The sequence below is a fragment of the Equus quagga genome, chromosome 11 (assembly GCF_021613505.1).
Source record: "Equus quagga isolate Etosha38 chromosome 11, UCLA_HA_Equagga_1.0, whole genome shotgun sequence".
Classification (NCBI taxonomy): Eukaryota; Metazoa; Chordata; class Mammalia; order Perissodactyla; family Equidae; genus Equus; species Equus quagga.
Genome location: NC_060277.1, coordinates 113,471,609 through 113,499,381, shown reverse-complemented (window position 1 = coordinate 113,499,381; position 27,773 = coordinate 113,471,609). Strand labels below are relative to the sequence as shown.

At 59.1% G+C, this 27,773-nt stretch overlaps 1 protein-coding gene and 1 long non-coding RNA gene across 4 annotated transcripts in view; one reads left to right on the top strand and one right to left on the bottom strand.

Annotated features, from left to right (window-relative positions):
- Positions 1 to 4,632: 4,632 nt before the first annotated feature.
- LOC124247034 (uncharacterized) lies at positions 4,633 to 27,492 on the bottom strand. 3 transcript variants are annotated; one of them, XR_006890647.1, is made up of 10 exons: positions 26,103 to 27,492; positions 19,690 to 19,770; positions 19,333 to 19,405; positions 16,515 to 16,650; positions 15,598 to 15,741; positions 15,132 to 15,254; positions 11,576 to 14,947; positions 10,693 to 10,829; positions 6,395 to 6,649; positions 4,633 to 4,750 (listed from the first exon to the last, which is right to left on the bottom strand). It is a non-coding gene; the product is annotated as an uncharacterized LOC124247034 (long non-coding RNA). The 3 variants fall into 3 exon arrangements; XR_006890648.1 differs by lacking the exons at positions 4,633 to 4,750; positions 6,395 to 6,649 and having other exon boundaries at positions 10,302 to 10,829; positions 11,576 to 14,943; XR_006890649.1 differs by lacking the exons at positions 4,633 to 4,750; positions 6,395 to 6,649 and having other exon boundaries at positions 10,303 to 10,829; positions 26,502 to 27,492.
- Positions 27,493 to 27,619: 127 nt separating this feature from the next.
- CBX4 (chromobox 4) overlaps positions 27,620 to 27,773 on the top strand; it is a 6,644-nt gene continuing 6,490 nt past the window's right edge. Inside the window, 1 exon segment of the mRNA XM_046675967.1 lies at positions 27,620 to 27,765. Coding sequence (XP_046531923.1) covers positions 27,635 to 27,765 — 131 coding nt within the window. The 5' untranslated portion in view covers positions 27,620 to 27,634.

Genomic DNA, 27,773 nt, shown 5'->3' with positions numbered 1-27,773 from the left:
CCCCCCCCCCCCCCCCCCCCCCCCCCGGCTCTTGTAACTTGCCATCGGGGGACGAAGGGGATGCATCCAGGCCAGAGCGAGGAGGCCAGGCAGGCTGAGGTTCCCAGGGTCACAGAGCCGAACCTCCCAAGCTTTGAAACAGACCTGCTGAGCTGGCGAGCCGAACCTCCCAAGCTTTGAAACAGACCCGCTGAGCTGGCGAGCGGGGCAGACCTCGCCTGCGTGAGCCTGAGGTCTCTGCGGGCCAGGCTGGCGGCCCCCATGAGGGAGGTCCCGTTGGGGACACACACTTCATGCGCGCGGAAGGACTGTGTGTTGGGGACCGCAGCGTCTGAGTTCACTGGGTCACAAGCCAGGCGTTTCCTGCGGCCACGTCCTGGCCTGAGCAGTTGTCCTATGAGACTTCTGCCGAGGGTCAAGCTCAAAGCTGACAACCTCTCTCCCCAGAGGCCATGACTCTGGGGTCTGTGGGGGGCGCCCTGGGCTACTGGTAAAGTCGAGGGGTGGACAGAAGTGGGGCCTGGCTGAAGCCTGTGCAGTGTCCCTCCTGTGCCCTCCCCAGCACGCACCCAGCTGCTCCGGGCCGCCCAGCTTGGAGAAAACTCACAGAGAGATCAAAAGTCCCTGTGTGCCTGGCTGGCGGCGTGGAGGGGGACTGGAGGCCCCCAAACCCCAGGGGGCCAGCAGGGGCCTGGCAGGAGGAAGTCCCTGGGGCGGTGCCTGCAGAAGCGCTGAGTTCCCAAAGTACGTGGTTTAGGACAAGATGGTGGATGGTGGCTCTGTGGCCCAGTGAGGCTGAGAACTCCCCTAGGTCACAGGTCACAGGTCACAGACCAGGGCCTGCCACCCCCACCCGGGGAGGTCGTTGCAGCAGGTGCCGCAGCACTGCCGAGCGGGATTCGGGATTTTAGTTACAAGTGGGCCTCAATGCTCGGGGTCTTCCAGACTCTGTGTCCCCCTACAGCACAGCATCCAGGGCTTGGGGGCGCTTGGTGAAGGTCACCGCAGCCAGGACATGGATGGGACCGGCGTGTGTGTCCTGAGAGAGAGGAGACTGCATCAGCTCCACCCCGGGCCCCAAATTGCTCCAGGGCAGAGGTCCTCCAGCTTTTCCCAGGTATCTCGCTGCAAACCGAAGAAGAGAGGTCGTGCGGAAATTGCAGGCCTGCGGCCACTAGGAGCCAGGAGAGGCCCAGCCTGGCAGGTCACCTGGGGCCACTGAGATTGTCCCCGGCCTCCCCTCCCCGGCAGGTGGGGAATCCGTCTCTCTAGTTCCTCCGAATCACGGTTCATGGCCCTGCCTGTGCAGCAGAACCCCCAGCAATTTTGTGTGAAAAGCACAGATTCCGATGCAACTAGTCTGGCGGAGCCCCAGCAAGGCGTTATTTTAAAGCTCCTGGTGATTCGCAGCCCAGGCAGAAAGCTCCCTCCAGTCCCCAGCACCACTGCAGCACCGGCCACGCCGCCGACGTCTCAAGGCCTCCACCTGTCTGTCTGTGAAACGGGAGCAGGACACCTACCTCGCGGGGGCGTGGTGAGAATTAAGGGGAAAAACTGAGACTTGGTAATGAGTGTCCCCGCCCCCCCGAAGTCCCTCCCCCGGGTCATCCGAGCCCTGCTTCAGGGCAGCTGCATATGTGGAGCTGGAACCAACAGCCCTGGGTCCAAACTCTGACATTGCTGTTTTCCAGCTGTGACCTTGGGCAAAGGTCGTAGGAAGTCCCGGGGAGTTTTTAAAAATATAGACCTCAGACCCCATCCCAGGCTGACCCAACAAGGACCCTCAAGGAGCAGGATCCTCGTGTTTCTACCTGAACCAGAACGCCAGGCTCCCAAGACAGCCAGCCTGGCGCCTGCGTCTGGGGTCTGAAACTTCAGACCTCTGAGCGTCTGTTTTCCTTTCTGTTAAATAGGGTGGTGACAGGGACCCCACAGTCCTAAAGGAAAGGGCTCGAAGCCCAAAGGGCGGTGACAGGCCTCAGCTTCTGCTTCCTCCCCCTGCGCCCCGCCTCCCGATCCCTCAGGGCTCTCTGTGCCTTCTCCTGGTGGCCTTCATGAAGGCACAGTGGTGTCAGGGGTGCTCCTGCCCCACTCTCCACTGGACGGCCTTCCCTGGGGTAGCGCTCCTAGCCCAGGGTCTGCCTCCACCCCGGTGAGCAGTCTAACTGGTGAGTCTGGAGAAAGGAGAGGAACATGCCTGCCTCAGCCTCCCCGTCCCCCAGTGGAATCACCAGCTGCACAGAGTACACGGGAGCCTCGGTGCTCCAGGCCCGGAAACAGGGGCAGCTCCCAGAGCAGGAGCTGCTGCGTGAGTGATTTGTGGGTCCCAGTACAAAAAGAAAGTGCGGGGGGGGCCCTTGTTCAAAGATTCTTAAAAATTCCAAGACAGCGACAGCAGAGCATTAACCCGAGCAAGGGGTGCCCGTACCCCAGGGCTCAGCTGTTGACGCAGTGGGAAGTCAGCAGCAAGCCGAGGCATCTTCTCAGCCCGCGTGCCTCTGACCCGCTGCCGCCTTGCTCCCGCCTCTCAGAGCCTTGTGTCTCAGTCTTCACTCAGTTTACGTGGGGCAAAGGGGAGCTTCTCACTGACACACTCAAGACCCCAGCAGTCAGAAGAGACTTGGCAAGAAGACACCCTGTGCACCCGGGCCCCGACTTCTAGAACCATGGGATACACGGCCTTCCCCTGATCCCACCCAAATCCCTCCTGTGGCAACGTCGGCCCGTCCTCTGCCCCAAGTGGCGGGTACTTCCTCATGGCGCCCAAGACAGCCACACTGGTCCTGCGCTCACACTTCCCCGCTGCGCACGCCTGGAGCATGACGCTGTCATCCCGGGTTTCTCTCCACTTCGCGTCAGTAAATCCTGCAGAGGTACCCGCCCCTGCACCCTCTCCACCTGCACCCGGTCATAGCCACCACCCTCCCAGACCAGGTGGCTGCAGTGTTGGCTGCATCGGCCTCCCCTGCCCACCCTCCAGAACGCATTTCCCAGTCGAGCAGCCAAGGTGCTCCTGCCAAGCACTCCGGCTCTCCCTGCAGGGGACACGCAGGCCCGCCTCAGGGCCCTGGAGTCAAAGCCTCAGGCTGCGGCAGCTCCTCTGAGACAAGTGGTCCCAGACCCCAAGGACCAGTCCCCTGCGTCCCCAACTCCAGGCGGACCTTCAGTCCGAGCTGGGCTGTTTGGCTACTTGTTTTCCAACCTGTTGAAGGTCCCCCTGCCCTGCCCTCCAAGCTGAGACTCCCAGCGGTCGGAGCACACGTGCCTGAGGGCAGGTGCGGGGCGGGAGGGTGGCTGGCAGAGCGCGAGACCCCTCCACCTGCCGCTTCAGTGGTCTCAGTGGGCGGATGAAGAGATGCTGCCTCCAGACACTGCCTCCAGCCCGGGGCTCCCTGGGGAGGTGTCCCCCCCAGACTTCCAATCCCGGAAAGGGGTGGGCATCTCCCTAAAGGAGGGAGGAAGGAGGAGGATGGGCCGGGGGGTGGAGGTGTAGAGGTAACCCCCCCTTCTTCTTTCCACCTCCACTCCAGAGCTGGTCCACGCGGGGGGATCTCTGGGATGAGCGCTTAAGGAGGCTGCTGGTCTGCCTGGAATCCCCCTGGGGTTGTTCGAATGCAGAATCCTAGGCCTTCCCAGCCCACGCTGTACCCGCCTCTCTGCGGGTAATCCTCACATACATCCGCGTTTAGGAACCTTGGGGAGGGCTGGAGAGAGGGGTGAACACGGGGGTCTGCCTGGTGGGGGAAGCAGAGTGAGGGACTGCACAGGGTGGGGGATGCTGAAGATAGAGACCAAGTCCAGAGCCCTGCAAAGGCCCCGCCCCTCCCCCAAGTCAGCACTTAATCCTGTCCCTGCTACTTAACCTCTCCCACCAGAGACCCGGGCACTTTAACTCCATTTAAATAAGCCCTTGAGGGCTCAGAAGAAATTGCTGCCAGCAATTCAGAAGCTCTGAGCCCTGAGGGCAGTCAGAGGCTTTCTGTCCAGCTGCCCTGGGTTCCAGGCTGTTGCCAGAAGCCTCTGCACAGCTTGGAGGCCCAAGCCTGCCATCCAGGGCAGGGGGCTCCCCTGGGAGGATGCCACCAGTACCCAAAAGCCTGGCCCAGGCCTCTTGGGCCCCACTCACTGGCCGCCTGGCTTAGCTTCCCCCAGTTCTCTTTTTTTTTTTTTTTTTTTTAAGATTTTATTTTTTCCTTTTTCTCCCCAAAACCCCCCCGGTACATAGTTGTGTATTCTTCGTTGTGGGTTCTTCTAGCTGTGGCATGTGGGACGCTGCCTCAGCGTGGTCTGATGAGCAGTGCCATGTCCACGCCCAGGATTCGAACTAACGAAACACTGGGCCACCTTCAGCGGAGCGCGCGAACTTAACCACTCGGCCACGGGGCCAGCCCCCCCCCCCCCAGTTCTCTTTAGCTCAAGCAAGGCAGACCCCAGTTGGGCAGACCTGGACCCCAATCCTCTTCCGGGCTGAGAATGCTGGGCAATTACTTAGCCCAATTACTGCCGTGGGCAACTACTTCCTCTTCTGCAAAATGAGCTTCACAGCTCTTGTAAGGGTTGAACGAACGATGTCCATAAAACCCCTGGCCTGGTACCTGGCAGGTTGGAGAGGTTCGTGGCCACGGAGAAGAAGCGCTCAGTACCAGGAGTGGTGTGAGCAGAACCAGTCCCTCCAGGGCTAAGCAGAATGGGTCCCTCCAGCATCCCTGAGCCTCCAGCATCCGAGCCGCTCAGCACCCAGAAGGTACGGCTGCCAGACAAAATACAGGGCACGGTTAGATTTGAATGTCAGATACATAACGAATCATTTTTTAGTATAAGCGTGTCCCAGATTTGCATGGGACGGTCATTGTTTATCTGAAATTCAAATCTAACTGTCCGTGTTCTGTGTTTTCATTTGCAAAATCTGACAATCTCAACTGCAGGATATCCAGTAACAGGGTGTTTGGCGTTTTGTTTTTTAAAATGCCCTGATGGGAGGAGGCAAGATAAGAAAGTTAAGTGAAAAACAGGATATAGATCTATAAATACACTGTCATCATTACTTGTTTTTAAATTTTAATGTGTATTCGCATGGAGAGAGATAGCAACCCAGATACAGGTGCTGACCGAGCCTGACACCGAGACAGGGGAGCTGCACAGACCCAGAGCAGGCTGGGAGGGAGTCTCCAGCAGGGTGACAAGGACCATCTCTGGATCACGAGTTTAGAGACAATTCTTACTTCTTGCTTTCACTTTTTAAAATTTTTCAGTAAACACGTATTACTTGATAAAAAAAATGTATTTTAAAGCAACCACTTACGTGGAGAATCTTTTAAAAACGCTATTGCATCGTTAAGGGTGAGTGAATACAAGAAAGAAAGAAATTCATGCACCATCCTCACCGCCTAGTACATCTTTCGCATCTTATAAAATGCACCGTGCTTCCCCACTGCAAGCATCCCACAGCCTTCATCCTGTCCTCGAGGAGGCTGAGCTGCGGACATCAGCTGGGCATCAGGAAGAGCCCGGGAGCTGATGACCTGGGGGCGGTAGGGGGTTGGGGGGTCACACAGCGCTCCAGCCCCAGCCTCCCCCCCCCGCCCCCCAATCCTCCCTCACCCCGAGCTGTGCTTTTGCAGCCGGGCACTTCCTTTGGTTAGTTTTCAGTTTCCTCCCTCACTGTCAACTGTCACTCCTCACTGCCGTCTTCATGCCTGCCCCGAACAGCCATTCTCATTTCTGTATTTTCCTCCCAACCGTCCTTGACCTCCCTGGTTAAGCTCGTGTGTAACGTTCGAGTAGGGAGGCTCAGAGTGAGCGAGCTCTGTCTCCAACGAGCAGAGCGGGTGACCGTTAGGGCACGGCTTCGCACCATCCTTCTTGGCTTCCGCGGTCCCTCAGCGCGGGGCAGCTCTGCTCACCCCGAGTTCTCTGTGGGGGCGGGTCACTGACTGTGCCAGAAGTGTCTGCCGGGTAAGTGGGGCTATTGAAAAGACTCTTGGTCCCAGCTCCGAGTCTGCATTTTTTTATACATATCATCATATCCCACTGGATGAAAGAATATGGACATAGACCGTGGAGCTGGAGGTCTCAGCTCGAATGGAGGTCACAGGACACAGGAATTGTCTTAGGTCGCAGGACCCAGTTTAGAAGGTGTGTCCGTCAGGGTTCAGGTGGAGAGAACGGAAGCCACTCTGGCTACCTTTGGCAGAAAATGAAATTTGGTGCTTACAAAATCCTTGGAGGGGCTGGAGAAGCAGGCTGTACCTGGGCTTCCAAGTGACTCCCAGGACGCCACCAAACTGGCCCCCCACTTCAAGAAGGCGGGAGACCAAGAAGACATCTCCAGAGCCACTGGCTTCAGAACACCTGGAGCAATCCAAGACTCAGCGAGCCCTGCGACCCGCAGTACCTGCTGCATCCGCACCCGCCGAGAAATAGACAGTCCCCCTCCTGCCTCTCAACACCCCCAGCCGGCGACCGGCTCCCGGAATGCTGCCCAGCATGTCCACCCCGAGCGTGAGGAGAGAAAAGAGCAGAAGTGTGGCCTCCATGTCCTTCCCGCTTCCAGGTCCCCAAGAATGAATCTGATTGGCTGAAGCTGAGCGGAATCAGGCCGTGACAGAGGAAGGTGGCGGAATGGCTGCCGAGGGCCAGCCTGCACAGCCTGCACAGAGGGTCGGAAATGGAGGCATGGGTCAGGGCAGGGCTGAGTGACAGGATCAACCATCCATCAGTCCAGGAAACATCCTCTAGAGGTGAGGGTGCCCCTGGGCTGGTGCTCGGAGCACCTGAGCCCCCAAGCCAACTCTATAGTCCGTTCCCTATATGGTTTTGGCCACATTACTTTAGACTTGAGTCTTAATTTCCTGCTAGGTAAAGTGGAGATAACGTTACTTGCTCTGTCTATGGCTATAAAGAGGATTAAATGAGATAATTAAAGTGCTTCATAAAACTAAAGTGGGGGGACCCCACGCCAGCCCCCCAGTCACTCAGTGCAAGTGCCTTTATCCCTCCTTAGGCAATAAATATCAAAGCTGATTTCCATCCATCGCCTAACCGGGCTCCAGGGGGATGGGTGAGCCAGCTCAGAGTAAAGCTGGGCGGCAGGGAGATACCTCCCCTTAGGTGAAATTTTCAGGAATTTTGCCAGCTGGTAAATTTCACGTTGGTCGTTTCAAAGGCCATGGTGGGAATATTTACAACGCGGCAATTGGCAAACAGTGTAACGCAGGGCTTTTTGTCTTCATCCCCCAGAGCTGATCATTAAACATTTACCAGCACATCTCTGATGAAGGCATTGAGGATGGGTGAAATTTCTGGAAGACTGTGAGCTTGGTGGGTCTCCACCCTGGCTGCAAGTGAGGGTCACCTGAGGAGCTCTTAGCAAATCCCAACACTCAAACACCACTCCAGACGGATTGAATCAGAAACCGGAGGAAGCAGAGGAATCAGGGCAGTGAGCTAGAGAGGGTCCCGGGGTCACAGGAGAAGACTGCCCGCCAGAGTGTGTTAGCCGGCGAACCGAATGCCCTTTGACTGGGAGGTGCTGCTGACGCTGACGAGAGAGAAGGGACAAAGTCCATGGATGACCAAGGAGTGAGGTCCAGAGGCCACCCGGCAAGAGAAGAGCCAGCCAGGTGAGCGGGTATGGCAGGGAGGATGTGGGGTTCCCGGCTGGGACACCTGTCTCTCAGGGGGCGGCATTTTCAGCTGGCAAGGCCTGGGGGCGTTGCATTCAGGGTGATGCCGACTGCCCACCCCTTTGCATTCACTTGCACCTGAGGACCTGGGAGGCTCAAAGGAGCGGTCCCTCAAATAATGTGTGTGACAACCAGCACGAGCAGAAAGGCTCCACCTGCCAGCTCGGTCCCCACCGTGGGCACTGTGCAGGAGGAGTTTTAACTGCTTTATCGTCTTTGGAAAAAACAGGGCGTGGCAGTTGTACACTACATTTAAAAGTACAAAAGAGAAAAGAAGGAAAATAAAAATCAACAGACACCAACACCCAGAGGTGATGACAAGGGGGTGACGGTCCCTTCAGCAGCTTTTTGTGCAAATTCACACACACATAGACAGTGGGTGTGCGCAAACACACACACATAGATGGTGCGTGTGTGCACACACACACACGTACAGACAGTGCTGACCTGCACTCCCCTCAGAGCTCAGCTCCCATGTCTCCGTCAGCGGCCTGGGACCCAAACAGGCGAGTGGGAGCGGGGCCACTTCCAGTCCGTCCCAATGACACCCAGGCTCTGAGCCCCTTGGATGTGGGCCAGTCCAGCTCCTGTCTGGAGCCCCGCCTCACCCACTCGGTTTGCAGGTCGCAGGGCTTTGCCAGGACAGTGTAGATTGCGTGGATTCCAATTCGGCCCAGCTCCCCTGCTCCCAGCCATTCCCTCTAATCTCCTGGTGACCCTGGTGCACCCCCCGTCTCCCCAAACACCCTGCAGATGCCCTTGTCCGCAGCTTTTCTTTAAAGACTGCAGCCAGAGCGAGCACCTGCCCCAGGCACCCTCTCCTCCTGCTGCTCCCGAGTATCTCGTCTCAGCCTCTCTCCTGCCCTCTAGTCTCCGGACTGGCCACCCTTCTCCTTCCCAAGGTGGACCCCCATTCGAGCTCCCAGCACCTTGTTTCCTCCTGCATCTCTGTTCCAACTCCCACCCCACGCCCTCTCTCCCATCGTGAAATACACACACCTTTGCTTGACCCCTGCTGGCCCCTCCGGCCACAGCCCTTGGGTCACCTTCTCTGTGCTGACAGCCTGCCACGGTCAGTGGTCAAGCCTGCTGCTTGAGCGCGCGTGCGTGTGTGTGCGTGTGTGCATATGTGTGTCCACCCGCATCCTTCCGTATCTCCCTGTGCTGGCTGAGGCTGCTAAAACGCTCTGTCCGCGTTCCCCTGCTCCGTCCCAGGCGCTCCTCCATTCTCCTCCTGGGTCCCCCTGATCTCTTCCTTCTCCTTACACCCGTCTTTCGCTGTGGCATTTGGTTCTGCTGACCCGCGTCCATCTCCATATCGGCTGCCCTTCCTCAGACACCCCCTCGAGAGCTGCCGCTGGCCTTTGCTCCTCTTTCCTCTGCTTTTTTGCAGATCAACCTAGTCTGTAGCTGCAACATGTTCCAGAATTCTAACAATAGCAAGGACAACAATAGGGAGCCTGAGCGTTTACCATCCTCCTGATTCTCACTCTCCCAGGGCCCTGAGAGGTGGGCCACATCACGTCCATTTCACAGACGAGGAGCCTGGGGTCCAGGACCCCATCTGTGCTCAGGGCAGAGTCAGGACTCCACCCCAGATGGTTGTTAACCATCCTGCCACACAGCCCTCCCCACTAACCACTGCCGGCTGCCCGGATCACTCCAACTGCACCTGCGCAAGGCCACGTGCCCTCCCTGCTCTGCTGGAGTTACCCCATTCTGCCCGTGTGGCTCCTGGGACCTGCTCCCTCTAACCACACTGCACCCGATTCAGGCGGTGATGGCTTCCGTCTGCACTGTTGCAATACTGCTCTCGTCTGCGTGTTCTTGTCCACCCCACCCTCTACTGCCTGGTTGATCTCCCGAAAACACTGTCAAGGGTTGAGCATGGATTGCAACACTTGTCGAGGGTGGGGCTGCGGCTTGGCTGAGATCTGCGTCTGGCTGGCTCAAGGAAATCCTTTGGAATTCTGAAGACCATTATCCCCGAAAATGCGTGTGAGACAGAGCGGGGTTTCAGGGACAGCCTGCAGAGGCATGGAGGGGCCCCCAGAGTGGAGTGGGCTGGGAGGATCCTCCTGTCGGTCTGGGGTCCAGCCTGGGAAGGGGCCTGGGTATCCCGGGGCTGCTGGAACAAAGACCACAAGCGGGTGTCTGTAACAACAGAAATTGCTTCTCTCACAGTTTTGGGGCCTGAAGTCCAAAATCATGGTGTGAGCAGGGCCAGGCTCCCTCCGAGGGTCCAGTGGAGGCTCCTTCCTGCCTCTTCTGGCTTTCGTGGTTGCCGGGGATCCTGGGAGTCCTTGACTGGCTGTCTGTGTCTCTGCACGCAAATTTCCCCCTTCTTATAGGAACTCCAGTCCTAATGGGTTAGGACCCATCCTGACGACCTCATCTTAACTTGATTACATCTGCAAAGACCTTATTCTGGAACAAGGTCCCATTCTGAGGTTCCAGATAGACATGAATTGGGGGGGGGGACACTATTCAACCCAGTGCTGGGGCCATCCCAGCAACAAAATAAAAGCACTCGAAGGAGGCATGCAGGAGCAGCCTAGAAGAGTCCAGAAAAGAAGGAGGATGGGAAAGATTGGAGGAGGCTGGAGCTAGTGAGTGGAGGGCGGAGAGAGGAGGGGAGAAACGAAAAGGCTCTAAGGAGCAAGAACAAAGCAAGAGCGACAAGGACAAGAATGGGACTGCAGGGGACAGGACATCCTGGGGGCAGAGTTTGTGGCTGGAGAGGGGAGGTCAATGCTGCCAGGACCGCCCACAGATGGCATCATCTCGCAGGCCCTGAGAGGGGGGAGATGTCTCCATTTCAAACAGATTTGGCATTTTCATCCCAGGCGTCGGGGTGCGGCGAACGGAGGCCCTGCCGGGAGTCCCAGCAGTTCACATCTCAGTGAGCAGCTGACGGCACCGCTCGCTCGGCTGCCCCAGCCGGGCCACCAGCCCTGCGAGAGACACATGCGCAGACCCGTCCTCAAGGACGCAGCCCTGTAATTACCCTCAGCTGCCAGCAAACAGCATCCACTGAAATGATAAGCAGACGGTGGAGGCCGGCCCCTCCCGGGGCTGCTCCAGGCGGCATCCCGCAGACACCTCGGTGGTACGTGCTGTCCGCTGACATCAGCAGCTTCCTGCCTATAACAGAAGCCCTGACTCAGGGAGAAGCCCTTCCCAAAGAAACCCAAGCTCCAGCCGCCCCCTGCCAGCCAGCCAGGCTCCTAGGCTGCTGGAAAACTGCTGTGTCCCGGGTGGAGTGAGCCCAGCAGACAGAGGACACATAATTAATGTGACCTTCCAGATGCAGAGACCCAGTGTGACAGCCTCACGGGTGCCTGTGAAGGCCACCGCCCACCAGGCCTGATCTCATTTTCTAAGTCAAGCCAGGTGGACCTCCCTGGAGGATGTGAGTTGGAGGCTGTGCCTTCTGTCCACGCTTGCTTTGGTCCAGAGGAAGCCCCCTCGCCAAGCCTGATGCCAGATTTGACCCCACTGGGCATACAAATGACTACACGACCACTGACACTGGGTCCAGACACTGGTGCTGCCTCAGGTCCCCAGGGCTGCAAGGGACATGAGCCAGGGAAGTGAAACCCAGCTCCAAGAGGCCAGGTTCCAGAGGGCTTTGCTCAGCGAGGTTTTGGAAGGTGTCACAGCTCGCCTTGGAGACGCTGTCAGTGCAGTGCCACGAGCCACACATGGCGTTCGAGCGCTCAAACGCAGCGAGCGCCAGTGGACAGCTGCCCAACGTGCAAAATCCACATGAAATTTCCAAAACGGAGAACAATGAAAATCAGGTACAAGTTCTCACTAATAATTTTTCTACTGATCACATATTTTGGATATACTGGGCTAAGAAAATATATTATTAAAATCAACTTTACCTGTTTCTTTTTACTTTCTTAACGTGGCTACCAGGAAACTTAAAATTACAGATGCGTTTCACATGATGCTTCCACGGGATAGCACTGCCCTAGATCCTCAGGATAAATGGACAAGCCCACTGGCCCCCCAGCTCCTGTGATGACGTCAGCGCAGCCAGCCTTCAACCCCCGGTCCAGGCACCACGGAGTGACACTGAGCAAGTCATTTGGCCTCTCTGGGCGTCCTCCAGTCCCAAAGGGCCCATTGGGAGGATGCAACGAGGAGTTTCATGAAGTACTCAGCACCAAGCACTGTGGTCACCTATAAAGGCACCAGGGCCTAACTGAAATTCGGCCCTGGTGGTCAGCGTCACCATCTACTCCACATTTTACACATTCCTTCAAGAAGGATTGCTACACGCATGCCAGAGTGCCTGCTAGGGACAGAAGGAGACATGGGAGAAACCGCAGGCACGTCCCACTGGCCGGGTGTGCTGGTCCAGCTGGGGAGATAAGGCGTGCTGTGTGCACACAGACTTGAAAGACTGATGTCCCCATCCCACATCACTGATGAAGTGTCACCGCGAGAGCTGCAGATGTGACGGCTGCCGGGGGGAGGGGGTCCACGTGGCAGGCTCTGGCGGTTCTCAGAGCAGGCGCCTGGGGCCCAGCAGTCAGGCACAGTGTGCACAGAGTAGGCGCTCAATGACTTTTAAGAGCACGGACATGGGCAATGGGTGTTGGCAGTCCCAACTCTGACGCTTCGCAGCTGTGGGAACCCGTTTATTCGCATCTGAGACTCAGTTTTCTCATCTGTAAAATGGAGATAAGACCCAGCGTCAGGGCTCTTATGAGGGGCTGGTCTCTGAGCAAAGGCCCTCTCACCCGGCCTGGGATGCAGGGCGCGCTCGGCAGAGGGTCATCCCCTCCCTCCTTGCCCTGAAAGGGAGGGGTGAGGCCTGAGCGGGGCAGGGCCCTAAAGGGGGGCGAGGGGAGGCTGCCCAGTGGGGACAGGGCTCCTCCAAGGGAAGCCCGGGGCAGACTGGGCCGAGGAGCAAGGGCCAGGCAGCAGGTGGGTCCCAGGAGGCCCTTGGTGCTCAGATGCACGGAATAGGCAGCTTGGGCAGGAGTGAGTAGGGAAATGGGTGTTTGGGGCGGATTTGCAGGAAAAGGAGAAGCAGAGAGGCCAGGGCTACAGCCTTCGGGGTGAGGGCTGGACCTAGGGCAGGGGCTGTGGGAAAGGAAGGATCGAGAACAGCCCTAAAAGGTCTATCTTTCCAGACCTTTCTCTGGGCACGCGTGTTTAGAGGGCAGCTGTGGGGTTTTTATGGCATTGTGCTATGCGTCCACTGAGCGATTCTCTCATCACACCCTGCCCGTTCAGGGGCATTTTGGTGGAAGCAAACGACAGCTCTGGGGCTCAGAGCCCCTCTTCTCTGAGTGCCCCACCCTCTCAGGGCCCAGCCAGGGCCTCGTCTGCGGACTGCCTTCATCTGTAGGATGGATAAGAGTGGGCATCTCACAGGCTGGCATGAATGTGGATGAGAAGGCCTGTGACAGCCTCTGGCCCTTGGCAGGTGCTCGGCAAAGATGCACGGCCCTTCCTTTTCCACCACCAAGAAAAGGATGCAGGACTCTAGGCCAGGGCCTGCCTGGGCAGGCAGGGGCGTGAGAAACAAGGCCTGTGGCAGACGCCACCAGGGCCGGATCCTGGTCCCGCCCGAACTTGGGGGCTTAAAAAAACAGAAGTTTCTTCTCCCCAGCTCTAGAGACCAGAAGTCCAAAATCAACGTGTCAACAGGGTCACGCTGCCCCGAAGGCTCTAGGGGAGGACGCTTCTTTGTCTCTTCCAGCTTCCAGCGGCCCCAGGTGTCCTTGGCTCATGGCTGCATCACTTCCATCTCTGCCTCCACCCTCACGTGGCCTTCTGGAGACGTCAGAATGTCTCTGTGCGTCTTCTCCTCTTCAGTCTCTTACATGGGCGCTCGTCATTATATTTGGGGTCCGCCCTGATCCAGGAGGATCTCATCTCGGGGTCCTTACTTTAACTACATCTGCAAAGACCCTTATTCCAAGTAGGGTCACATTCTGAGGTTCCGGGAGACATATGGGGGGGGCTACTATCCAACCCATTATAGTCTCCCCCTTGGCCCCCCAAATTCACATCCATCCCACGTGCAAACTACATTCACCTCTCATGCCCTCTTGCATATTGTTCAACTGTCTTTGCCTCGGTTTACCCCGCAGAGCTGAGGACAATAATGACCACCTCATGCGGTGGTCGTGTGGATAACATAGGAGTGTATTTACCGGGCGCCCAGCCCAAGGCTCGGTGGGACCAAGTCACGGGAGCTACCGTCAGACAGTCCTCAGCCCCCACCACCCCTCCCCAGCTCCACCTTCTGAAACGATAATCTCCACGACAACGGGGACTTGTGTCTGTTTAACTCACTCCACATTGTTCCACAAACCCCAGGCCCTCCTGCCAGCTGGTCACGATGTGTGGAGACCCAGGGCCTCGTTGGGGCCCAGGGAATAAAAGAGAAGATCTGGGGGCACGGCTTCCAGCTGGAGGTGTGGGGTCAAGTCCCAGCCCTGCCGCCACCACACACAGTTGGAACCTCAGTTTACCCCTCTGTAAGTGGGGGATAAGGCAGGTCTGAGCCACCAGAACACAACCCTGCATGCTGCCATCCTGGGCACACAACCCAGTGGGTTCCCAGCCCCCTGCACAATCCAGCAGGCGGCTCCCCAGGAGCTGGATGGCGCCCTGGCCCACCTCTCGTGGCCTCTTCTAGCCAGCGGCCGGGGTGTACGTTAGCCCAGCCCTGCCCAGCCGAGCCATCCAGGCCACCCCCATGTGTCCAAGGCTGGCACTGGGTTTGGTGTTAAAAGACCCTCTTCACATGCAGTGAGCTGAAGACCCAAAATAGATGACACGGGTGCCCCAATCCTGATTCTGCTTCTCAGAGAGCACCCTGCCCCCAACAGAGTCCTGAGGACTGCCTGGGCTCGGTCCCCTGACCGGGCACTTCCTGGACCCATATAGACCCAGCAGAGGGGTCAACTCAAACCCAGGGCAAAAAGTCTCCCGCTTGCACCCAGGGGTCGCCGTTCAAGGTCAACAGGGACTGAGGGACCCTCCACAGGGCAGCAGTGACAGCTCCTGGGCTCCAAGCCCCATGGCCCCCAGGCGCTCCATGGGCCCCACATGCGAGGCTCCCGGGACTCTGGAGCCTGCGCTGGGCCGCATGTGACGTCTTCTTCCGCAGAGAGCAGCGAGGTGCACAGCTCAGGCCCGCTGGCCTACAGGTGATGTGCGTCCCTGGCCCCAGGGATCCTCATCCTGGGTGGGGGTTCTCACTCGGGCTTGGCTGTCCGGCACCTCCCTGTCTTAACAGCAATCATAAAAACAATAAAAATAACAGTACTAGTTAACATGTGTGTGCCTTGCTCCCGCCTGGTGCTGCGCAAAGCGCTTCACCTGTTGACCTAGTCAACCTTCAGGACTACCAACCCACTTATCACCAGCCTCCTTTTCAGGATGGGGAAACTGAGGCACAGGGCAACAACTCACTTCCTCAAGGTGACAGGGGGAGTCAATGGCCGAGCTGGGATGCGGAACCCTGTAGGCTGGCTGCTGGTGTCTGTGTCTTCAGCCCTCCCCTCTCTGGTTGGCATTCGAGTCTTCAAATCCGTGCTGCTCAGAGAGAGACAGCACTTCTGAGATGCTTCTTCACAGACAACCAGGTGAAGACGGGCCTCAGGAGTGCTAATCCTGCAGGCTCCTCCTCAAGTCCTGGGAGCTGGCCCCGTGCCCCAGGGTCCAGCCCTGACCCTGTATCTGGCCAGCATGTACTGGTCCCCCACTCCCCTGCTCAAACCTCCAAAGGCCTTCCATACGAATTAGAATCAAGTCCAAACTCCTAGCCACAGCACCGGGGCAAGCTGCCTTCCTCCTCCCCCAGTCTGCTCTCCTGCCCTGTTCCCCTCTGCTCCACTTCCTGCCTTCCTTCTGGTTCCCGAACACGCCCAGTTTGTACCTGCCTCAGGGCCTTTGCACCTGCTGTCCCTGCAGTCTTTACATGGCTGGCTCCTTCTCAACATGCGGGTCATACTTCACATGGAACTTGCTCAGTGAGGCCTTCTCTGACCACCCAGGCTAAAGCAGACTTAATGCAAACACACTGAAAGAACGAGACAAAAGGATGATTCTTTCCCACCAGCAAGGGGAGGGTCAGGGCTGGGATTGGACCAGCCCCTCCTTGCGTTCAGCAGATACAGAGGCCGGGAGAGTGGACATGATCAGTCCCGGGACACAAGGTCCCCTAACAAGCCAGGAGGACAGACAGAGAGAGCAGCGTGGGGCAGCGCCGAGGATAACGGGGCCTTTGTCCAGGGGCCTGGGGCCATCTGCCTTCAGGACAATGCCTTAGGGGTCTGGCATCCCGAGGATTTGTGCTGCCTACACGAGGCAGCATCCTGTCCTGGGAGGAGAAGCACCCCTGGGAGGGGTGCGGACGGGTGCGCCGTCCACAGGCCCGAATGCCTCCTTCCTTAGGATCCCATCCGACAGCCAGGGCTCCCGGCTTCCCCACCCTGCGCCCTCATCCCTACCCCCGGGTCCTCTCGGGGCGCCCAGCACCTCAGTTTTACCGCCCGCTGTGTCCCAGGCCTGGGCCTCTCCCCCCAAGTCCTACACTTCTTTAGGGCTCCCTATGGAGCTGACTGGGTCCCCTCAGACCATTTTATTAAACACACTTCACTTATTTACAGTAATCTCAATGCCTCCTCCGGGCTGCTCCCTGTATGAGGCACTGGTCAATGTCCAGCATTAGCAACCAGCTCTCTTGGGAAAGGAAGGAAAAAATATATACATATATATATAAAATAAATTGTACTGACATAAAGGATGTGTATCACACAATTTACAAATTATAATAAAATGTAAACTCCGTACCAGCAGGTGATTCACAGAACTCTTTCTTTCGTGGACTTTTGGCCCAACTCGTGGATCAGTAGCCAACCTGTGCTTGCAATTGACGAACGCGTGTAGTTCGGACACAAACGTTGGTTGACATTTTCATTTCAGCTGACTGGGAAAATGAAAGCAAAACAACGAAGAAGCATGTCAGACTTCACCTTTTCGCAATGACGTGAACGACTTCTTTGCTGAATCAGAAAAGATTTTTTTTAATCCTGGGAGAGTATTTCCTCAATTTTTTGTGCCATTCGCAGTGTGACGTCGACAGACACGCCATGCTCAATCTGCAGCATTAACATTGTTTCCATCGCTTTCTTAACTCCAGACAATGAACAAAACAATACCTCAGGCCCCGATTTGCAGCGTTTGCCAGTTTTCATGGTGTAAATGCTCCCACCGCAGCTGATCTCGAGCTGCCAGCAGGAAGTCACGGAACCCAGAATTGGGACCAGGTGCTCAGTGGCCGCCACTGCCCACGTCTGCCTCACACAGACTCCCTGGACCAGTGTCACCTCGGGACCCGGTAGGAGTACGATGCAGTGATCACAGGGAAGAAATGAGTTTTGAGTATTTATTACCTTTGTTCTTAATATAATTGATGTAATTGCAAATTTAAATAATTTAATTTTTAATAATGTCTGTGTTTAACAACCGGTTCACAAAATTTCTGAAAATTTAGCCATCAGCTCTCGCAAGCCAGTATGAGCCGGCTCCAGAACACCATTGGCAGGATCATCTGGTTCCTTGCAAAAATCCTACTTCTTCAACATTCATTTGACAGATATTTCCTGGGTATCTACTACGTGCCAGGCAGTGTTCTAGACGCTGGGGACACAGCAGAGAAGGGAGGTGAGGAGGACCTGCCATCATGGATTTATGCTCCTCTGGGAGAGAGACAAGGAGCATCTTCGATACACAGAAGTTACTGTCTGTTCTAAGGCAAAGTTGGTGCCAGGGAAAAGAGAAGGGAAGACGAGGAGTGCCGGCGGGGTGGGGCCGTAATCACAGAGCGGTCAGGAGCAGTTCACTGAAAAGATGACATTTGAGCAAAGACTTGAGGGAAAAGGAGAGAAGCATGCAACTGTCTGAGGAAGAAAGTTCCAGGCTGTGGCCACAGCCAGTGCAAAGACCCTGAGGCAGCAGCGTGCCTGCCATGTTTGAGGATCAGTGGAGAGGTCCATGTACCTGGAGCAGAGCGTGCAAGGGGGAGAGTGAGAAGAAGGTCACAGAGGAAGTCACACAGGGCCTTGGTGGCCTTTGTAGGGCTGTTGAGCTGAGAAGGTCTTACCTCCTTTTTGCAGATGAAGAAACTGAGGCCTGGAGTCACACAGGTAGCAGTGGGAATATGCCAAGAGAATGCTGGGGGCGGGGGGGGGGGGGGGGGGAGCAAGCTCTAACCACTCTGCGCTCCTGCCTCCTCATGGCAGAGGGACTGTCAGCAGGTGTCCAACTTGTCCGGATTCCTCCCTGTCCCCCTAGCCTTAAGTGGCCATGTCTGAGGGTCCCTTGAACCAGAAGCCCTCGAGTTTTGACCCTTCTGACTGTGTGGCCCGTGGGGCAGGCAGGGAGGGGTAGAGACACTGCATCCGGTGTTAGGGAGGAGGCCAACGACGGAGTGTGCAAACCCCAGCTGGGAGGGGTGGAGCAGCTTGTGGGCTGACGAGGCCACACCTCAAAGAGCCTGCCTTGCCCCAGCCCCCTTCTAACCCTGCCCCTGCCACGTGAGCCTGGTCCTCTTGGCAGGAGCTGGACACCTGACCGGGGGGGCCGCCATGAGAGTCTCCCCCAACAGGGAGGCGGGGACTGCCAGGACACTGGGCTCCTGTGAGCCTCTGGCTGTTGAAGCGGGCCAGGCTGGTGGGCTTGGGGGCCCAGAGACTGAAACCCAGCGGGCAGCAGAGCCCAGAGAGGAGGAATACTGTCTCCTTGGAGGACCAGCAGATCCTGCGCCCTGAGCTGAGCGGGGTGGGACATACACAGGGCCCCCAGCTTGGAAGGGCCCCACGCTGGCTTAATGCGCCATCATCTTAAAATTGTCCCTAATTTTTGAACAAGGGGCCCCACACTTTCATTTGGCCCTGCAAAGGGGACAAGCAGCCCCACTGGACGGGCCCAGGGCTGGCAGGCAGGCAGGAACCCGATGAGGGGGCCCCGCCCCGGCAAGGCCCTCTGGATGAAGGAGGGCAGGTTCCTGCCAGCTGGCAGCCTCTTTGTGCCGCTCCAGGTCCAGGTCACAAGCCGGGGTAGGAGTGGGAGGAAAGAAACCCTGGGGCTCTGGACTATTGCGTCCTCGAAGGGGTGAGCTCTGGTGGGCTTCCTGTCCAGGAGACCCCCGCCCAGCTGGGATCCTGTCTGCAGAGCTCCAGGCCGGGTGAGGAGGGCCAGAAGCTGCTGTTCTGAAACAGACAATTACGGCCAGTCAGCCGGCCTGTTCAATACTCTATTGACAGGTTCACCTTGGCAACCTGAAGCCGGCTCCGTCCACAAGCACCTCTCCTCCGCAGAGAGCCTCCCTCCGGGCTTAAAGGCACACCTCCCTCTCCTCCCAGCCGGGCTGCAGGACTCGAGGGAGGCAGCAGGGCTGAGCACTTCAGCCAGGACAGGAGCAGAAGGTGGGGGGAATCCTCTCACCAACCAGCAGCCCCACTTCCACTCTGCGGTGGGGGCCTCCTCCTTTGTGTCCCCCCAGGCCCAGGGACGTCTCCATAAAGCCCTCACCTACCCAGGACTGGGGCCGCCCCAGCTGGACTCTCCGTCTTGACCCTGGTCTTCTCTAGGGGGTGGACATACGAACCTGGCGGTGGCAGGCGCAGGCGCTCCTCTGTGGGGTTGGAGGGTTCAGGTTTAGGGGGAAATCGTTGGTGTGCCTGCAAAGAACCAGGCATCTCATGAGCAATGTGGAAACCGCGTAGTCGCATTCAGGAGCAGCGTGCACCAGCGCTACAGACTGTGTGGGACAGACACTGGCCTCGCCTTTCTGAAAACGAGAGCTGCCCCAGAGCTGGGACACGTCCTCCAGGACACCCAGTCCCCACCTGGGAGCACAAGGCTTCTTCATAATTCCTGAGGCATGCAAGGGCCACCAGGCAAGAGAGGTTCCCCCTGGGTCGGGCTGAGGAGCAAGTGGGAAGTGATGGGGAGCCAGGCTCACCCTGGGTTCTCTCACTTTAACACCCACAGCATTGCATCTGCGTCCAACTGTCTGTCTGTCTGTCTGTCTGTCCATCAAGACCTATTTGGAAAAAGAAGGCAGAAGTGAGGCTTCACGTAAATGGGAATGTATCTTTGCCGGTGGGGAACCGAGAGGGAGATGAAAAAGCCACATCAGCAGAGTGTGTGGGAGTGAGCGCTCCCAGATAGCTCAGTGTACACACAGCTGTAGCTGGTTTCACAATTCCCAGAGAGAATCGTCTCCCACGAAGGCTTCTGCGGCGAGATTGCTCTGGTCCTGTGCAATATTTCTCTGCTTCGATGGCACTCGCCATCTCCCGGCTGAACACAGAAACCAGCAATCACCAATAGCTTCAACAAGAGAAGGGCCCTTCCTCCACATGGCCCTTCCTCACGTCTTCTTCCATGACACTCTGCCATTTCCTCGGAGCCAAAGAAAACACCAGTTTCAACAGCATGGGGGCGGGGGGTGGGTATCTATTCCTGAAACTTCCGAGTTGGATGAGTCAAGGAAGACAAAATCACCCCATTAAAATTGTTACTGTCAAATGGCAGGCAATCAACTGGCAGACACAGGCCAGACGGACCTTTGGAAGAAATCCATGGATAGAGCCAGAGCTGGTTCCGAGGCCTGCGCGACTGAACTCTTTCAATAAAAGGAGGAAAGAAAGGCAGGCTTGTGTTTCCATGTCCTGGGGTCCCCTGTTACTTTTCCATGCTTTTTATTTCCACAGCATCAGAAAGAAACCCGCATCCCAAAGTGACAAGTGGCCAAGGACACCTGTCGGCACCAGGGCACACGTGCGAGTAAGTATTCTGGACCCCCCGGGCCATCAATCAGGGGCCAACAGGGTTCACCTGAACCCCTCCACAAGGAGAGCTGGTGGACTCCATTCACTGAGTCGCCCCCGAGGTTGACACCTCTCCCAGAAGCAGGCCCACCTTCCAACTTCCATGGGCCCTGGGCACTTTGGCCTCGTGGGCCCCTTCCTTCATAAAAAAGTGTTAAAAATTAGTTTCTAAGTGCATTGGTATAAAGATGAACACATCAGTATTATATATTAAAATACTTTCTTCAATCTAAAGACTTTTTTCTGATTTTAAAAGAAATTAGACATCCATACAGTGGTATACTATTCAGCCTTAAAAAGGGAATTCTGACTCATGCCACATGAATGCACCTTGAAGACATGATGCTCAGTGAAATAAGCCAGACACAAAAGGGCGAATACTGTATGATTCCACCTGTATCTATATGCCGTGTATGTAGGATGGTGGGTGCCAGGGGCTGGGGGAGAGGCATGGGGAGTTATTGTTTAATGGGACAGAGTTCCAGTTTGGGAAGATGAGAGAGTCCTGGAGGTGGATGGTGGTGATGGTTGCACAACAGTGTGAGTGAGCTTAATGCCACTGAACTGAATTGTACACTTAAAAATGGTTAAAATGGTAAATTTTATGTTGCATGTACTTTACCACAATTTAAAAACTAAACAGCTTTAAAAAAAAAAAAAAAAAAGACGTTAGAACATTTCCATGGGCCCCTAAAAGCACTGTGGCTCCTGGCACTGAGCCTGATAGAGAAGTGGATGGGCTGGCCAGCGGCCTGGGTGTGCCCACCCTGGCCCTTTACCAACCACACACTTATGGAGCTCCCCTCACCATGTTCCTTCTTCCATCAGTGTCTGTCTGAGCTCTGAGAAAAATGAATAATGAACTTTATCCGAAACTTGGGTGATTACAAATAATCTCAAGACACAGTCCAAGCTTGCCTTTCTCAAGGCCACAGTCTCCATCAGAGGCGACTTGGGGTCCCTTTCCCCCTCCCGGGGGTATCTCCCGGGGCTTCAGTCTCCTCCCCGGCAGGCTGGGCTCTGAGCGAATCTGCACTGTCATATCAGTTTGCTTCCTACTGGATCCTTGATGGCAGAACAAGGGGCTTTCTGATCCTCTTGATCTGAGATCTCCTTTAAAAACCTCAAATAAAAAGATGCATGCTCCTCCTGTGCCTTCTCACTAGGAGAAGAAGGGCGCTGAGCAAGGGCCCCTTTGGGACACCAGGGCCCCTCACCACTGAGATGCGTGAGTCCTGAGCGTGCAGGGGCTCCTAAGGTCCAAAGTCGCTCTGGAGTCGGTTGTTTCTGGCTGGAAGGGCAGCAGTTGGGGGAGGGGGCGGGGGGCCAGGGGCAGCCGCGCGGGGCCCCTCTGCCCACCCTCCGCTGCAGCGAGACCCCCCACCGGCCCGCACGCGAGCCGCTGCCCGGGCGGGAGAGGCGCGGAGGGGCGGCCGCAGGCCCCGGGCGCCGGCCAGCCCGAGGGGAGCTCGCCCCCTAGGGGAGGGCGGAGCGAGTGCAGGCTCCTCGGGGCCCCTGCCCGGGCCCCGCCTGGACGCCCGGAGCAGGCAGGTGAGGCCGCCGCCAAAGCCCCCCGGCAGCCGAAGGGGATCCCGCGTGGGTCGTCAGGGGCCCTCCCAGGAAAACGGCCCTCCGGAAGAAGCTGGGGAGGGGACTTCTTGGGCAGACCTGGGGGATCTTTCCGAAGGTGGGGTGGAGAGGACACCCACCCATTTCTACCAGGATTCAGTGGGGTGGGTGAGGGGGGTGGACTGGGTGAGACGTCCGACGACCTCGTCATCCAGGGGTGGGGTGGGAGTGGGGTGGGGCTGGGGCGGGGAGGGGACCTGGACATGGAGGGACGAAGTTGCGCTGCAGCCAGACTCAGCTCCGGAAGTGACCAAAACGGGGGCCTGATACAGACAATATGGGATTTTGGGGGTGCCCGAGGCGTTACCACCCGCCCCCAGCCCCCACAGTGCAGGCCGAGCTGTGCTCTGGCTGGGCCCTCCCGGCCGCCATCACACGGTCACCGGGTCCCTGAGCACCCCCTCCGTTCGCCCCTGGATCCTGCAGGGACACCCCCACCCCCCCGTGTCCAGCGGGACTCGCCGCGCTCCCGCCCCTAGGGATCGATCGGCTGGCTGGCGACGCGCGGCTACGGCTCCCGAGCCTCCGCCCCCTCCCTGCTCGGGCTACGCAGGACGCGGCCTCCGAGCAGCGTCCTCGCGGTTCCGGGCCGCGGCCAGACTCGGCTCCCGGCCAGCCGGGGAGGCGGAGACGCACCAGGCCTTTCCGATCGCGCCCGCCCCGCCACTCCGGGGCTGGTGGAGGGAACGAGAGCGAGCCCAGCTTCCCCGGCCCGCGGCTCTCGGCACCCCACCTCGCCCCCGCTCCTCCCCCTCGCCAAATACCCCCTCGGGCGCGCGCTTAACCCTCGGCGCGCCGGGAGGCCAGGAGGGGGGCGCGCATTGGGCTGGGGGGAGGGTGGGGTGGCAGTTGAGCTTCGGCTGACGACCACTTCGGGGTCCGCCCGGCGATTTTTATTTGATTCTCGGATTTGCTGCAGCAGCTCTTGGTTGGAAAAAGGAAAGAAAGAAATCTGCCCCGTGTGTGGGCCCCGCTGGGTTCCAGGGCGCAACAGGGGCACCAGAGAGCAAAACGCAGGGGCGGGCGTGTAGGGGCGAACCTCAGGGGCAGAGGAGGACCGCGGGGAGGCCGTGGGCAAACGAATCCCAAATGAAAAACACACAGCACGCAAAGGCCGTTGTGAGCGCGCGGCGGTGGCGGCGGGCAGTGGAAGCAGCTCCAAAGATCATATTTGAAATATGGATCCCCGGGGCGCGTATCTCCAGGCCGGCCGGAGCCCCGCGACCGAGCATGGGGCGGGGGCCATGTGGGCTTCTCCAGGCGGGCCTGGGGAGGCTACCCTGACGTTGGGAGGGGTTGGGCCAGCCGACGTCGTAGAAAATGACGCGTCTCGCTTCAGTGCCTGCGACCCCCGCGTGCCGCAATGCGGAGGCGCGGCCCTGCGGGCGCGGGTGTGGCCCCAAGAAGTGCCCCGGACCTGCCAAGGGGCCAAGGCCTCGCGGCGCTCTGGGCCCGTTGCCCCGCCCTCACACTCTGCCCAGCCCTCCCACCTGGAGCAGAGGGACGCGGGGGTGTCAGAGGCTTGCCACCTAACTGAAAGCCGACCCTTCGCAGGCGGTATGACAAAGAGCAGAAACATGGGGGTGGGGACACAGAGGGCGCAGGAGCGCCCTTAGGAACAAAGCCCGCCCTCTGAGAGGGTGCAGAGGGCGGAGTGCAGGGCTCGAACACAGCCTCCCGGCTCTTCTTCCCCGCACCCCACGCACAGTCCTACCAGGTCAGCTCCCCCAAAGCCGCCGCTACAAATGCAAAATTACAAACGTCAGTGCTAAAGTCAAAGACAAGTTTCCCTACTGAGGACAGAGGAGAGAAGTGAGCTCTTGTCAAAGCCTGGGCAGATTTTGTCGTCGTTGCTAGAAAATTCTCCCTCGGCTACTTGAAATCCACCTCCGAGGTCTTGCAAAGCTACACCAGCTTGAGAGCTTTCCTAGTGAGGGACTAGCCCGGGTAGTCACAGGCAGCCCCGTCCAGGCAGAGCCCAGACCGCGGCTCCGTGGGCGGGAGGCGGCATCTCCTTGCAGGAGGCGACCATTCAGAGAGAGGATTTAAAAAGTCGTTTATTTCCCAGGTTGGCACGGGTCAGGCCCCTTTGGAATACGAACTCCCAGTGACCACTCTCTGGTTCAGGGCCATTAAAAAGTTCTTGGCTTCTCCAGGGTCCACTTTTTCGGCCCTTTCCTTTCTGGGCGGGAGCCTGCGGCTCTGAGAGATGGCATCGCTCCTCTCTTGGGGCCCCTAAGGGCCCCTGGGGGCCCGAGCCTGAGATGGCACCCCGAAGGCTTCTGCCCCTCAGCGGAACCGAGGAGTGCGATCCGACCCTAGGGGGCAGCATCAAATGCGCAGATCCCCGATCCTTCTGCGGGGTTCCCCGTGGGGCTCGGGATATCCCGGGTCGGAGGCAGGGGCCCAGCTGAAGGCTCTGGGAATCCTGAGTTTATGGCTCAGAGGGACCAAGACAGGTGTGGGATGGTAGGGGAGGCCGTAGGGGAGATCTCCCAGGAGGGGCTGGCGGGGCGCATCAGGGAAGCTTCCGGGGTGCTCCCCCCTCCCCCCACCCCTTCTGTCTCTGCCTCCTCCCTGCAGCGCATTCGTGCCCCGGCGGACCTGAGCTCCTCCCCGCGCCCGCTGGCAGGTGAGGGGTGGTCTAGGGCCGGGCCGCCGAGGTGAGGCCAGGACTCTAGGAGTCGGCCTCTCTCCATATCCGCCCACCCGCCGCGAGGACAAAATAAATAACCGCGCGCGGAGGCGAGTTGCCGCGCTCGGCGGGTGCTGGTGTATTTCGGTCTCCTTCCGCAGAAAAGTCAGGACCAGGGGCGGCCGGCGACTCCCCGGGCTTCTAAGGAGCTTTGGGCGTCCCTTCCCGCAGTTTTGGGGAGCCTGGGGGCTGCTCGCACACCACACGGGCAGCTCCAGAAAAGATCCGCTGTACTGGCCGGCGGGAACCACCCTTCCTCCCCAGCTCCGCGGCGGGCCCAGCCCGCCTCCTGCGCAAACTCGCCGTCGAGGCACCGGGTGCCGCCGCGTGGCCCCCAAGATCTGAAGCGCCGGCCCCAGAGGGGCGCGGGCAGAGAGAGGGAGCCACAGCCTGCGGAGTCCGACGCCCCTGGCGGCGCGGAGGCTGCAGCGGCCGCTCGCCCTCCCCCGTCGCCCCCTGACCTGGAAGCCGCGGAAACACCCATTGGAAACAGATTTTCCAGGGGATTTCTAGCGAGGGGACGGGCAGAGTGTGGGGAAGCTCAGACCCTCCCCGGACGACGGGACTATCCAGGACAAGGTCGCTGCAGACCTCCCAACAGAACGACAGCGCCGACGGCCTGGAACGGTGACTGATGCGCTGACAGCGCGTCCCGTGCCAGCCTCGAGCTCCCTTCCCCTTCCGCGCTCGAGTTGTCCCATAAGAGAGCTCCTTGCCCTGGGCAAGAGTGTCAGGAAGAAGTCCAAAAGCACAGCAGGAGAAGAAAAACCTTTTCCCTGTTTCCCCCTCCCAAAGACTTCGCCTCTGCCAGCTTCCATAACGCCCGAGAGCCCCCCCCCCGCCCCTCCCCCCTGTCCCCAGGACTACAGGCAGACGATGTCCCCACCTAGCCCTGGCCGCGTTCCCCCCTCCTCTGGGAATCTTGGGTTTGCCCCTCGAGCTTGTCAGAGAGCTGTCGCTGCAGACAGAGCCCCTCTCTGGTGCTGCCCGAAGAAGACCCCCATTCCCAGGACCCCTTCAGGGGAGGAACCACGCGGGTCGTCTTGGGCAGCGGCCCGCCACTGCAGCAGGAGCCGCCGCCGCCGAGGGAGCTGAGAGGTGGTGGCGAAATGGTGGAGTCAACGTGTGCGTCCTTAAACACCAGACAGTCTCCAGGCTCCTCTCGGATTCCTGGGAGAACACGAGCCCCGCGCATGTTTTGAGGGTTCGCTTCCGTACCTCGCCCCTCCCTGGCTCTCTCGAGCTCCCGCGCCGTCCCCACCTAGCATTCCGGGACGTGTGTCAGGGAGGGAGCGGAGACCCGGATGGCTCCTTGCCCGCCCCCCTTGCTCGTTCCACTCTCGCTCGGCTTTTGCTCTTTTTCTTTCTTCATGGACGCTCAGCCAAGGGATTGCGCAAGCTTCCTGCTCCCGGGGCTTCAAGGGCCCGGAGCCGGGGGCCCGGACACACCCCAGGGCAGGCGCGCCCCTGACCCTCCCACTCGGGCAGCCCTGCCCCCTCTCCAGGTCCTCTCGCCCCTCACCCCGACCCCACTGAGCTCCGGGCCTCGCGGGCGGCGCCCTCGGCAGGCCGCGTGGGGCGCAGCAGCTCCCCCAGCCGGACGCTGGAGCGGCTCACCGGAACGCGCCGTCTCGCCGCCGGAGGTGCTAAACTTCACACTCTGCGGCTTCTCGAGCCCCGTCGGGAGGGCCTCCGCTCGGCTGCCTGTCGGCGACCAGGGGACGCGAATTTCTGACGAATGCTGGGCTCCTCGGCCATTCTGTTCACCTCCCCTTCGTGCCGCCCCAGTCTGCCCCGGCTCAGCTTCAACGTCTTCTAGGCCCTCCCCGCTCGCTCTTTCGATGCCCCTCCTGGGACTCGACAAAGTCCCCTCGGGTCCACAAGCAGACCTGGACATCCCCTGTGCCACCTCTCTGTCCTCCCCGCCTCTATCCTGCTTGGCCGGGGCATGGGGGGGTGGGGATGCTGCTAGAAACTAGACATCGCGCACTCGCCCCGCCAGGAGAGGGCCGAGGGTAAATTAGGAGCCGATCATGATCCGGGGTGGGATCGGACTTGGAGTCCCCTTCTAGTAAGGTTCTTGAACGCTAGGGCCCCAGACTGGCTGCTTTTCCGTCCCCTTCCACGTCTCTGCGCTCTCCCTGGCGATCCTTTGCACGCAGTTCTCTCTCTTCTCTCTGCCCTTTCTCTTCCTTTCCTTGCCTTCCTAAATGCCCAAAGCCTCGCGGGGCGGGGCGGCGGGGCACGGAGGGTGGGGGGCGCGAGTTGCCCCTGTCCCCCGATTCCGCCCCCTGCCGACCATTTCCCATGCGTCTGCACATGACGCAATTCGGTGCAACTGGGAACTGTAGTGGATGCTTCGGTGGCCCCCAGTCGGGGTCCCGGGCGGTGCACACTGAGAACCAGAGGCGAGGGCGCAGGCCCAGGCACTGGGCTGCAGGCGATGGGTCGCCGCTGAGACCCTCCCGGCCCTGTCAAGCTCTCCACCCTTCTCCGCCTGCTGCCGACACACCTCTCCGGCCCAGTCCCGCTCCCTCGCTGCAGCCTCCCTCTCCCAGGCTCGCGGATCCCTCCCCCTGCACCTCCCCCGCGCCCTCCTCCTCCCGGCCCCCTCCCGCGCCCTTCCTCCTCCCCCCGCCGCCCAGGCCGGGGGCCTCCGGTAGGCCCGGCTGCGCCAATCCGGGCCGCGGCCCGCCCCCTGACGCCGAGCTGGGCCCGGCGAGGCCCCGCCCGCTGACGTCCGGATTTGCATGAGTTCTTGTGCAGCCGCGGCCCGGGCTCAGTTGTCTGAGCGAGCGCGAGCCGGGAGCCGGGGCGGGCGCGGGCAGCGGCGGGCGGCCGGGCTGTGCTGGGCGAGCGGCGGCGGCGCGGGCGGCGCAGGCGGCGGGG